The sequence below is a fragment of the Rhineura floridana genome, chromosome 6 (genome assembly GCF_030035675.1).
Source record: "Rhineura floridana isolate rRhiFlo1 chromosome 6, rRhiFlo1.hap2, whole genome shotgun sequence".
Classification (NCBI taxonomy): domain Eukaryota; kingdom Metazoa; phylum Chordata; class Lepidosauria; order Squamata; family Rhineuridae; genus Rhineura; species Rhineura floridana.
The window spans coordinates 100433979-100446269 of record NC_084485.1 but is presented as its reverse complement, the minus strand read 5'-3'; the positions used below and the strand labels follow the sequence as shown (position 1 = coordinate 100446269).

Sequence of the window (12291 nt, the reverse complement as noted above, 5' to 3'; positions counted from 1 at the left end):
CTACAGAGGAGGGGGAAATAGCAGAGGCAACTGGGGGGAGCAGTATTTGGGAGTGTGTTGTGGTCATTTCCCCAATAATTATTATCTAGCACTCGCTCCTATGACATAAAGCCAAAATAACTTCTGGAAAGAAGAGTTAGTGAGAATGTGGCGAAATAAGAATGTCAGCATATAATTCATTTTTTTAAAAAAAAGAAGTTTCTAGTCTTCAGACCACCAAACTCGAAAAGTCAAAAGAGTGTGAAGCTAGTAAAACTAGACAAAACGAGTCAGGCATATAAACGAGTTTCGATTTAACAGCAGATGGAAAAATATGGAATCTTCTTTAATCATCCTTCCTCGCCATCGTCGTGAGTCCTTCAGCACGTCAGATCTGGATCCCTTCTTTTCCTCTTCCTTCGTAGGAGGGACATGAAAACGACAACCCTACCAAGAATTCAATTCACTCCCAGCATTTTTAAGCAGAGTCACTGCTCACTCCCCCCGCCCCTCTCTTTTGTCCCGTGTCTTTCAATGGAGTTGGGAGGAGGCGTGTCCTTTCTTTTTCTCGCTTCCGTTCATTATTCTCACCCTTTCCGAGGCGGGATGAGCCTGAATCCCGACCACTCCCCCATCAGTGAGACATTTGGGGGTAAGCGGGACAACCCCTCCTCAGTCCTTACACCCACCCACCCACCTTGCCTTTGCCGGGCCATATATATACTAGGAGAGACGCACAATCTCTCCTCTTTCTTTTTACTGGGCAGGGGAAACGGGTGAATGGTGTTGTGCCGGCGGGTGGGTAAGCGCAACGACTTTTGGTTGCGTGCCACTCATGAGCATTACGGCACCCATTCCTGGTTCTTTTGACTGTTCTCCACCAGCGGCGGAGAGAAAAGCGAGAAGCTTTTCCTTTTGTCGATCCTGAGGAGCCATGGCCGAGCGCCGCGCCTTCGCCCAAAAGATCAGCAGGTAAAAAAGGGCCCGTGCGCGGCATGAAGGAGGCGCTGGTAACATCTTGGCCCCTGAGCGTTTGCTGTCGGAGGAGCTTGAACTTCAGTCTGTTGGGAGAAACGCGCTAAGGGCCTAGCAGGAGCAAAAAGATGTCTTGTCTCCACGCACCCTCTCCCCGAGACTGTCTATTGGGTTGTTGGATTATGCTTGATGGGGGCGGGCTGGAAATTGCTCTCATATGTTTGTGTGGTTTTGTGTGCGCCTATTGCTGATCCTGCGAAGAGTCACACCCTCTTGCCTTTCTGGGTCGCGCATTTTCCCCTGGGTTAGCTTGATGGGTGGGAGCCCTGTGTTTTCATGTGTATCATAAAGGGCACTGTGTTCTCTGAGTGACCCCAATCTAAAAACATTTTCTGTCTACTGGACACACTGTCCTCGGGCTAAGGGGCACGGGGTGCCTTGCAGGGTTTCTTCTATATCTGGCAGAATTTCCATGTGAGCGTTGTCCCAATATGTGGGGCTTTGTGATGTGCTGGGCTGTATGCTGGAGGAATAGGTGCACTGTGTGATTGTGCTCTGTTTTGTAAACTGCTTGCATGGTATCATTCCCAAAGTATGCTGGCCATATGTGTATGTGGCTTGTTTTTTCTGCTGTGATCTGGCTGAAAAGCTGTAGTGCATTGTCATTTTTTTGTCTTCACATTTGTAGAATTACTTGCAGGCCCTCCTTGTCATACATTGTTCCCTGGATTCCTCCATCAGGTTGTGTTGTTATATTTTATTCCCACAATCCATATGTCTGAAGTGTGTTTGTAAGAGCGTGGTTTTAAGCTGCACACCCTGTGCTCTTGTGGTGTTCTCTTTCTGTGAGGGTGAGTTTCACCATGGTTTTGTTTTCAAGGTTGTGATATTTGTATGTGGGTGTAAGAGGTTTGAAATGTGCTTTGAAAAGAATGGCGATACATTATGCTATAAGGTGAATCTGGGGTGGGTTCTTGTTTATGTATAGAAGACATAATGATGCCCTGTCTACTATACAGCATGGTAAATCCCTCTCCCTCCTCAGCCCGTGGAATAAGGTGGACAAATGTGATAATCAGGAGGAATAAGAAAACCCTCTACAATTTGTTGTTTTGCATGTCCCTCCAACTGTCATGCTATTGTAGTGGCACTCCCCTCAAATTCTTTTTTCACAGTAATGGGAAGTAATGCATTTTCTCAGGGTACAAGATGTAGGGGAAGTCCAGGCTTTTCAGATAAGTTCCAGGTTCTGCATTGCTGCATTATTCTGCTTCCCTCCTTTTAGAGATAACTTCTTTTTAAAAAGTCTGTGTTCTCCAAAAATATTCCTGCCAATTTTTCTTCAGTAGTATAGCCCACCTCGTATGTGAATTTTGGTGAAAGTTTATTAAATCAACATTTCCTTCCAACATGTTGTCCCGGTCTTATATTCACTAAAGGTATGCACAGTTCATAAAAGAGAAATGCCCAAACTTCTGGATTTTTCATAATGCTGGATTTTTGCATCTAACTGGGGGGCTTCTTTGTATCCCACTGTAGGCTGGTGCTAGGTTGGTCAGGACTCAGAAGTGCACCTTTTTGTGCTCCCCTCCTGCTTTGGAACTTTCTTCCATGGGGCATTAATCTGGCACCCTCCTTTTTAAGTTTCCACTACTTAGTGACAACCATTTTGTTTAGGGTGGGCTTTTTATTTGCCTTGGGTTTTATGCTGATTTCTAGAGTTTTGATCTCTCTGCTGTACCACCTATTTTTAATTTTTTAAAAAATATTTTGATCTGACTTACTATAATTCTGGAATGTTGTTAGGCACCTTGACTATTTTGTTTTCAATATTTTCAATATGTTATAGTGGAAAGATGACTTAGATAAATGAACTTTAATGAATGCAAATCTGGGAGAATGTGTTGATGAAAATTAAAGGAAAACTAGCAGATTTTAATCAGAATTCATATGCAAGTGTGGACAATATGACCAAATAAAAATCAGAGAATATTTTAATTTTTCAAAAACTGGAAGTACATTGCTCCCAAATTAGAGTTCTCTTTCCTAGTTGTAAATATAAACATTTTATTTTCCTACTAGCTTGTATGTAAGATGGTTAAGACATTCTTTTCTTTCTCCCTACCTATAAGTGTGTTTTTAGATTATAGCCATAAATTTGGGTAATTGGGAAAATATTAAGGAAACTAATATTTACTGTACGTGCATGTTGTTTGCCTGTATGTTTAGATAGGTGATGCTAATCTTCATGGTTGGCTTTTGGTTCATGTCTAGGGGCGTGGTCACAATTCCAGATTAAAAGATTTATGATATTGTGCAGTGCTTTCTTATCTTTTTTCTGTTACAGAATTATTAGAATTATATGAGTGGGACCAGCAACAAAATGTTTCAGAGTGGAGTGCACTAGTTCAGTTTTAGCGAGCCATGCCCTCTTCCAGAATACTCCATTTCATTTGCCCCTTCCCTTGACAGATATTCTGTGGCCACTGAAATTGCTCAATCCTCTTTTGGAGGAGGGGTGAGTTGCCCCAACTTTTCCTTAGGCTATTTTTCCCCATTTTTTTTTTTGTTCTGCAAACCTTTGGGTTCTCCTGAGCATGATGATATCTCCCCCCTTGTTTTTCAGTGGCTCTGTTTTGGCTACAGCCATGCCAACACTTCCCTGCTGAGTTCCCAGGGCATAATGACAAAGGACTTGGGCCACAATGCAGTTAGGGAAATCTTGCCAATGGATTTTGCAATGGGAGAAGCTCATTGGTTAAGTAAATTCCATTAAAATCAAAGGGATTTCCACTTAAGTGCATTCACAGTTAGCCTTCCAAGAAACTTCCTCTTTTCTCCTGGCAATTAGAAATGACCACTGTGTTTGGGAATCTGGGTCGCAGGTTGCAATCCTAAACATACTTACCAAAAAGCAAGCCCCCATTGAAATCAGTGGCACTAACATCTGAGTATACATTAATAGGATTGCATTGACAGACTTTTTTTCTCCTCTCACTGGTGGACCTAAAAGACTCCATTTTGCTTATCAGAACACTGAGTTATTGATCAAGCTTGCAAATGCTCTGACTACTTATCTGAAGTAGTGGCTGCATCAGGTTGACATTTGCCAGTTTAATTGTAGCTATTCAGAATAGAGCAGCAAGAAGAATGTTACTTTCATCCCTTCTGAATGGCACGCTGTAGCAGCAGTGACTGAAACTATTCATGGCAAAGGATCCCTCCAGAGGAAAAATGGGAGGGAAGAAGATGAGTGTCAATCTTTTTTGTCACTAACTTTGTTTATGGCTGAAAGAGACTAGAAGAGAAGGGCTATGTTTGATCATTTCATGCTAGTTTTTTTATTTGAAGTGTTGTTGTTATTATCATCATCATCATCATCATCATTTTGTTCACTTATATCCCGCCTTTTCCACACAACAGGGACTCAAGGCGGCTTACAAAAATTAAAACAAATACTGCTAAAAACATATAAGTAAAACATACAGAAAGTTTAATTAAAATGTAATTAAGCTATTAATAGAATTAAACCATTTAAGCATGTGTTTTAAATTGTTTTTATATTGTTTTAAATTTTAAAATTGTTTAAAATTGTTTTTAAAATATGTGTTTTAAATTGTATATTTGTTTTAATGTTTTTGATTGCTGTAAACCGCCCAGAGAGCTTCGGCTATGGGGCAGTATACAAATGCAACAAACAAACAAACAAACAAATTAATTAATTTAAAACATAGCAATTAAAAAAAACACAAAATAAAAATCAGTAAAACAGCAGCCTATTAAAAGCTCTTGCAGTCATATGCCAAAAACCTGCCAGAAAAGAAAAGTCTTCACCTGCCAGTGGAAGGACAACAGGGAGGGAGCCAATCTAACCTCCCTAGGAAGGGAGTTCCGGAGCCTGGGGACAGCCACTGAGAAGGTCCTCTCCTGTATTCCCACCAGACATGCCTGTGAGGGTGGCAGGACCAAGAGGTGGGCCTTCCCCAATGATCTTAAAGTTCAGACAGGCTCATATGGGAAGATACAGCATTTCAGATTGTTATCCAGATAGGAGAAATATTCTCTGGTATATCTATAAAAAGTGGGGATACACCAGCTAGGAGAAGGCTCTACTACCAATCTTGGATTTCATTTTCATGCAGGTTTTTAAATTTCATTTATGAATCACTTCCCTGGAGTGTTTAACAATAAAAACATCATAGAAACATCAACAATGAAACATTTGGGGGCCATAGCTCAGTGGTAGAGCAAAATGTTCAATCACCGTCATCTCCAGGTAGGGCTGGGAGAGACTCTCTGTCTGAGACCCCTGGAGAGCCACCCCCAGTCAGGGTCAACAATGCTGAGCTACATGGACCAGTGAGTCTGATTCAGGATAAGACAATTTCCTATGTTCCTATAAATAAAAAGTATTTCGAATCCATTACAGTTGCAGACTGGAATAAGAATCTCCACTTAAAAAAACTTATTGGAAAAGGAAAGCCTTCAATAGGCCTCAAAAAAGCAATGCCTGTCTGATATGTAACAGGAGGAAGTGCTAAAGGGTTGATGCCATCACACTAAAGGCCCAGTTGCTACACTTTACAGATTTCTGCCATGGTTCCCAACACTGGATAGGCTCTTCTTTAAAAAGATGCCTTTTAAAATACCTAAAAGACTCCTAGTGGAAACTATTTTTTTTTAATTGTTTGGAAGCCATGAAATGTTTTCACTGTTCTTGAAATATTGATATTTCAGAAGTTGGAAGTTTGACACTTAGGTCCCGCCAAGACATTTATACTCTCAGATTTTCTTTACTGTGAACAGCTGCACCTATAAAACAATTAAACTATTCTACAAAATGCTTAGATAATCCCAGCAGTAAAATTAGATGCTGTCCAGCCCAGAGGCGAAGGATTCAGACTGAGGCGAGGTGATGTCTTTTCCCCATTTTATTAAAGTTATAGTTACATCCAAAGCGGTGCATGTGATGTTCCTGCTTATAGTGTAAATATAAGTGTTCTTTATATAGAAGACATATGGTAAGTGGAGTGAAAGAGGAGGGGGGAGTACATGAGCAGTAGAATACTGGATGATTGGCTGAGCATTTGAATGGCTGGGAGTATAAATGGAAGGATGACAGTTGAATCTGGGTGGATGTTAGTAGGGTGGAGAAGAAGGTGTTTGGTGGTGGATGTTGGGAGTGTGGAGAAAGAGGTGTTTGAGGGTGGAGGTCAGGAGTGTGGAGAAAGAGGGAGTTGGAGTTCTGATTAATAATAAGTCAAATACAAAACAGGAATAGATGAAACCATACTCTTGTGAAACATTCTAAAACTAATCTTGTTATTTCTGATATTTAATAAATACTTATTTGGTTTACCAAAGGCCTGATCCTTGGCTGGGGGATATTCATACCAGAAGGGAGGGCAAGGTAATTACCAAGGCTGAACAGAAACAGTATCTAATGGTGGCAGCGGTGAAGGGAGGAATAATAACAATTCAAGTATCCAGAGCAACCCAGAGTTGTATGCGTTATCTATAAAGATACAAGGGGGTTGGGAACAGCAAGGTTTTAGGCCTGGGTTTGGTACCGAAACAGCCTTGGTTGCCCTGTATGATGACCTTTGTCGGGAGAGGGAGAGGGGGAGTGTGACCCTGTTGATTCTCCTTGATCTCTCAGCTGCTTTTGATACCATCGACCATGGTATCCTTCTGGGAAGGCTCACGGAGTTGGGAGTTGGGGGTAATGCTTGGCAGTGGCTCCGCTTCTACTTGGTGGGTCGTCAACAGAAGGTAGTGCTTGGGGAACACTGCTCGATACCCTGGACTCTCCATTGTGGAGAGTCCCACAGGGATCGGTACTGTCCCCCATGCTTTTCAACATCTATATGAAGCCGCTGGGTGCAGTCATCAGGAGTTTTGGAGTGCGTTGTCACCAGTACGCTGATGACACGCAACTCTATTTCTCCTTTTCATCTTCCTCAGGTGAGGCTGTTAACGAACTAAACCGTTGCCTGGCCGCGATAATGGATTGGATGGGAGCTAACAGACTGAAGCTTAACCCAGACAAGACCGAGATGCTGTTAGTGAGTGCCTTCGCTGCCCAGATGGTGGATGTTCACCCTGTTCTGGACGGGGTTACACTCCCCTTGAAAGAACAGGTTCGTAGCTTGGGAGTTCTTATCGACTCTTCCTTGTCTCTTGAGGCTCAGGTAGCCTCAGTGGCAGGGAATGCTTTCTACCATCTCCGATTGGTAGCCCAGCTACGTCCCTATCTGGACAGTGATGACCTCGCCTCAGTCGTTCATGCTCTGGTAACTTCTAGATTGGACTACTGCAATGCGCTCTACGTTGGGCTGCCCTTGAAGACAGTTCGGAAACTACAGTTAGTCCAGAATGCAGTGGCCAGATTGTTGACGTGGACCAGAAGGTCCGCTCATATTACACCCGTTCTGGCTCGTCTGCGCTGGCTTCCTATTTGTTTCCGGGCTAAATTCAAAGTGCTGGTTTTGACCTATAAAGCCTTACACGGCATGGGACCGCAATACCTGGTGGAGCGCCTCTCCCAATATGAAACTACCCGTACACTGCGCTCAACATCTAAGGCCCTCCTTCGAGTACCATCCCATTGAGAAGCTCGGAGGGTGGTGACTAGAAATAGGGCCTTTTCGGTTGTGGCTCCCGAACTATGGAATGGTTTCCCCGATGAGGTGCGCCTGGCGCCGACGCTGCTATCTTTTTGGCGCCAGGTGAAAACCTTTTTATATTCCCAGGCATTTTAATGCGTATTATTATATGTATTGTTGTATTTTGCTACTGTTTGATTATTTTTGTTTACCTTTGTTGGTTTGATTCTATTGTTTTATTGTATTTATATATTCCTGATTGCTTTATTTTATGTACACCGCCCAGAGAGCCCTTGGGCTTAGGGCGGTATATAAATTAAATAAAATAAATAAATAAATAAATAAGCACGCAGTCATAAAAGTAACCAGCTAGAGAGAGACTCAGGCAAAGTCTCTGGGAGTATTGGTTATAGGACGTGACTGGTGGTGCTGCCTAGCAGGGGGATCTAGTGAGATCTGTGCTAGAGCGGAGTGAGAAACCATATAAAGGACGGTCTGGACTGGTGGTATCCCTGGTGGTGCCTAGTGAAAGGCAGTAGCCACAAGCAGGTGGGAACCTGACAGGGAGAACTGGGAAGGGCGTCACAGTGCGCTTCACACACCTGTCTACTCTGACTCACTACTTTCCCTAACTATCCTAGCTAATCAGTCTCTGCGGTGTTTGGGGAGAGCTGACTCAGCACTTGTGCCTTGGGAGACACCTGCTTAAGTAGGGAAGGTTTTTGCGCGTAAGCGGCGGCTCCGTCTGAGTCCTACCCTTTGAAAGTCTCTCTTCTCACACAGTCTCTGGAAGTGGGATGCTGATTGGCTGGGAAGCATTTGAAGTGTCTGGCGGGGATTCCTGCACACGAGTAGATGGTACGATTGGAGAGTCACTTCCCAACTGCTTGGGCAATGGACTCGCAGGCAGGGCAGGAGCTGCCTCTGTGGAAGTGCCGGACATGGGAGTTCGAGGACTGCCAGAACCCTCCCTGCTCATCTCCCTTCCTCCGACTCCCCAAGGAACCTCCTCCTCATCTGACTCCCCTCCCTGATCTAACTCCCCCTTCATCTGGGGCACAAAAGATTCCTACTGGAATCCAGTTCTAATGGATTTGGAACATCATCCAGACTGCAAAAAATTCTGTCCTTTTGTTGTTACGGAAAGTGGCAAAATTCTCAATGATTTTATCAATGTTAAGATTTCACTGTAATCTGCAACTGGTTATGTTGGCTCAGTGCAAAGCCTGAATTGATTTCCTTTTTTGGCAGTTGTTCAGCTGATGTTACCAAAAAGAGTACTTCATTGCACTTTCGTTTTACTTCTTAATAGCCGCTTTTTATGTAACCTTTTAAACCATGGGTGTACTTGTGTAAGCCACATCTGTGTCTGAGGATATATGGACAACATGTTCTGGAAAACACTAGGTTAGAAGTCCAAAATAGGTGTCAGTTGCTCTGATGTTACAGATCCCATTTTTGGCTGTTTTATGGCAGAGGAAATAAAGGTCCAAAAGTCTATGGGCAACTTTCAGCAAAATCAAAGAATGACTGAATTTACATCAAGGGATTTTAAACAAAATATTGCTGGTGCAGATTGGTTGGCCATTATCAGAGCCTTTTACCAGAAATAGCATATAACTGGGCTCTTGTAGCATAGGGCAGGGATAGCCCCAGCCATCAAGGATGATGGGGAGTGTAGTAACAACATCTGGAGGGCACTATGTTGGCTATCCCTGAAACACTATCACATTATGATTCTAAACACATTGCACATCTTTTTTTTAAAAAAAAAATCAATTTCCTCTTTTAAAATACTGAAAGTTAGAGGGTGCAAAATGTACTTCTTAAAAGCAGTTTCCAAAATTTACATTTGGTCTTGAGAAATGCTCTCTATTTTTGTATGGGCTTTTAATATACTGTCACTGAAGCTTTGTTTCAGAAAAAAAACATTTCTGCAAATAATTTCATTGAAGCAGAAATGCAGTAGAGTATTTTTTAATGTTTTCCACCTCTGTGCAGTCTTTGAAATCTGATTTCACATGTAACAGACCTATCCTTTGGTAATATTTATTTATTTATTATACTTGTATACCTCCCCATAGCTGAAGCTCTCTCGGTTCACAGTAACTAAAAACAAATACTGTATTAGAAGTCACAGTTTCTCGTGGTGAAAGATTGTCAATGTGTGGCTTGTGGTTGCATCCTGGAACCAATCGGTAGATAAATTCCATAGGCTTAATTTTTTTTCTGTTGCCGGTGAATTGTTAGAACTAAATATATCCATGCCACAAGAAAGGGTAGCTAAAAGTTCCACAAATAGATTCAAAGTGCTTTTAAGGCAAACCATCTCTTTTTGCTGTAAGGTTGACTTGATCCTTAGCTTTATCATCAGGGCACTCCCTATAGAATTTAGGTCTAGCCTCTAGCTTTAAATATTAATCTGAATATCCCTGGAGAAAAATAATGTAGGCATCAGTATCATAGCGAATTTGATTATCTTGTTATTAGTCGCTTTTAAGGATCCTCCGTGGTGCAGAGTGGTAAGTGGCGGTAACGCAGCCAAAGCTCTGCTCACGGCCGGTGTTCAATTCCAACCAAAGGAGGAAGTCGAATCTCCAGTAAAAGGGGTCGAGGTCCACTCAGCCTTCCATCCATCCGTGGTTGGTAAAATGAGTACCCGGCATATGCTGGGGGGAAAAGAAAGGCCGGGGATGGAACTGGCAATCCCACCCCATATATACGGTCTGCCTAGTAAATGTCGCAAGACATCACCCTAAGAGTCAGAAACGACTCGCACTACAAGTGCGGGGACACCTTTACCTTTAGTCGCTTTTAGTACTTGGAACTAAGCCAGGTAGGTATTGTGTTTTTAATATACTAGTATAATACCAACATTCTTTACCACCCACTGGTTTAATATGCCAGTTTTATATAATAATTTCTAACCTTCCATATCCCGGATATTTTGGGCAGGTGAAAAGAGATTAAAATGTAAAATATCTAGTTTAGCAGATCTTCAGGAGAATTTGTAATGAGAACATCTAATTGTCTTGATATGATGGACAAATGGAACTTCAAAAGGATGCAATAGGTTGATTTTAGAGTTTGTTGTCCAATAAATCATAGAATAGTATAGTTGGAAGGGGCATATAAGGCCATTGAGTCCAACCCCCTTTTCGATGCAGGAATCCAATTTAAAGCATACCTGACAGATAGCTGCCCAGCTGCCTCTTGAATGCCTCCAGTGTTGGAGAGCCCACCACCTCCCTAGATAGATTCCATTGTCATACCACTCTAACATTTAGGAAGTTTTTCCTGATGTTCAGCTAAAATCTGGCTTCCTGTAACTTGAGCCCATTATTCCATGTCCTGGGATGATTGAGAAGAGATCCTGGCCTTCCTTTGTGTGACAACCTTGAAGAGTGCTATCATATCTCCCCTCAGTCTTCTCAAGGCTAAACATGCCCATTTTTTTCAGTCTCTCCTTATTCTTGTTGCCCTCCTCAGAACCTGTTCCAGTTTGTCTTTATCCTTCTTAGAGTGTGGTGTCCAGAACTGGCTGTGGTATTCAAGACGAAGCCTAATCAGTGCTGAATAGAGGGGAGTTAGTACTTCAAGCAATTTGGAAACTGTACTTCTGTTTATGCAGCTTGAAATAGCATTTGCCTTTTTGGGAGCCACATCACACTGTTGGCTCTTATTCAGCTTGTGATCAACAACAATTCCAGGATCCTTCTTGGATGTAGTATTGCTGAGCCAAGCATTCCCCATCATTTAATCTTCTCCTCACCTCCTCATCCAAGTAATTAATACAAATGTTGAAGAGCACTGGGCACAGGACTGAAACCTTGCTCGTTACCTCTAGTTTGAGAAGGAACCATTGATAACCACTCTTTGAGTACAATTCTGTAGCCAACGGTGGATGCACCTGATAGATGTTCCATCCGGCACACATTTAGTCTGTTTGCCATGGGACCTTACTCGTAAATGTTTTGATTTTATCAAAATCGGCTTTTCTGAAGTCCATGGTGTGCACATAGCTACTCTCAGCTTTTGCTTCCTTTAAAATCAAGAACTTAAGTAAACACGATCACTAGCTGCCACTTCTTCTACCAAGTCACATTTATTGGTTAGAATCAAGTGTAGGGTAGCCAATCCTCTAGTTCCTTCCTCCACTTTCTGTAGGAAAAACACAAGTCAGAAATTTCTTGGTGGGACCGTATTTGGCAGAATTTGTCTCCCAACAGATAGTGGGGTAATTGAAGTCCCCCATTACTACCATATCATGCCTCCCTGAAATATTGGCCATTTTCTTTTGAAAAGGTTCATCCTCATCTTTTCCTTGATTGGGTGGTTGGTGGTAGACTCCAACCACCATGTTCCTTTTATTCCTTGCCCCATTAATTTTAATCCAGATATTCTCAGTGGGGCTACCAAGCACATCCTTCTGTATTTCTGTGCAGGGATATATACTTTTAACATATAGTGTAACTCCATCTCCTTTTCTGTTCCTTTGTCATTGTTATGGTTGCTGATTCCCATGCTGTTTGAATTTGAATTATGGAATTGCATGGTGATCACATAGGACCAAGTAGAAATGTCAACCCCATGGTATCAAAACCACCTTTGCACTTGAGTTAAAATCACTTCTAGAAGTCACTGTAAAAAACCCTCAGTCCTGGGAAAGTAGACAAACATACAAAATTAGGCTTGCACAAATATACTAAATCAGGCTTGTGACTCACCAAGC

The 12291-nt window shown here is 42.3% G+C and overlaps 1 protein-coding gene across 13 annotated transcripts in view; it reads left to right on the top strand.

Moving 5' to 3' along the window:
* Positions 1–564: 564 nt before the first annotated feature.
* Positions 565–12291, top strand: part of DOCK7 (dedicator of cytokinesis 7) — a 199652-nt gene continuing 187925 nt past the window's right edge. For 8 of the 13 annotated variants that reach the window (XR_009763566.1, XM_061633258.1, XM_061633263.1 and 5 more), the window contains exon 1: positions 565–951. Coding sequence is in view for 12 of the 13 variants with exons in the window: in XM_061633258.1 (XP_061489242.1) it covers positions 914–951 (38 nt within the window). In the remaining variant the exon portion in view is untranslated. The remainder of the gene's footprint in view (positions 952–12291) is intronic. The other 5 variants (XM_061633267.1, XM_061633266.1, XM_061633265.1 and 2 more) reach the window with 1 other exon arrangement.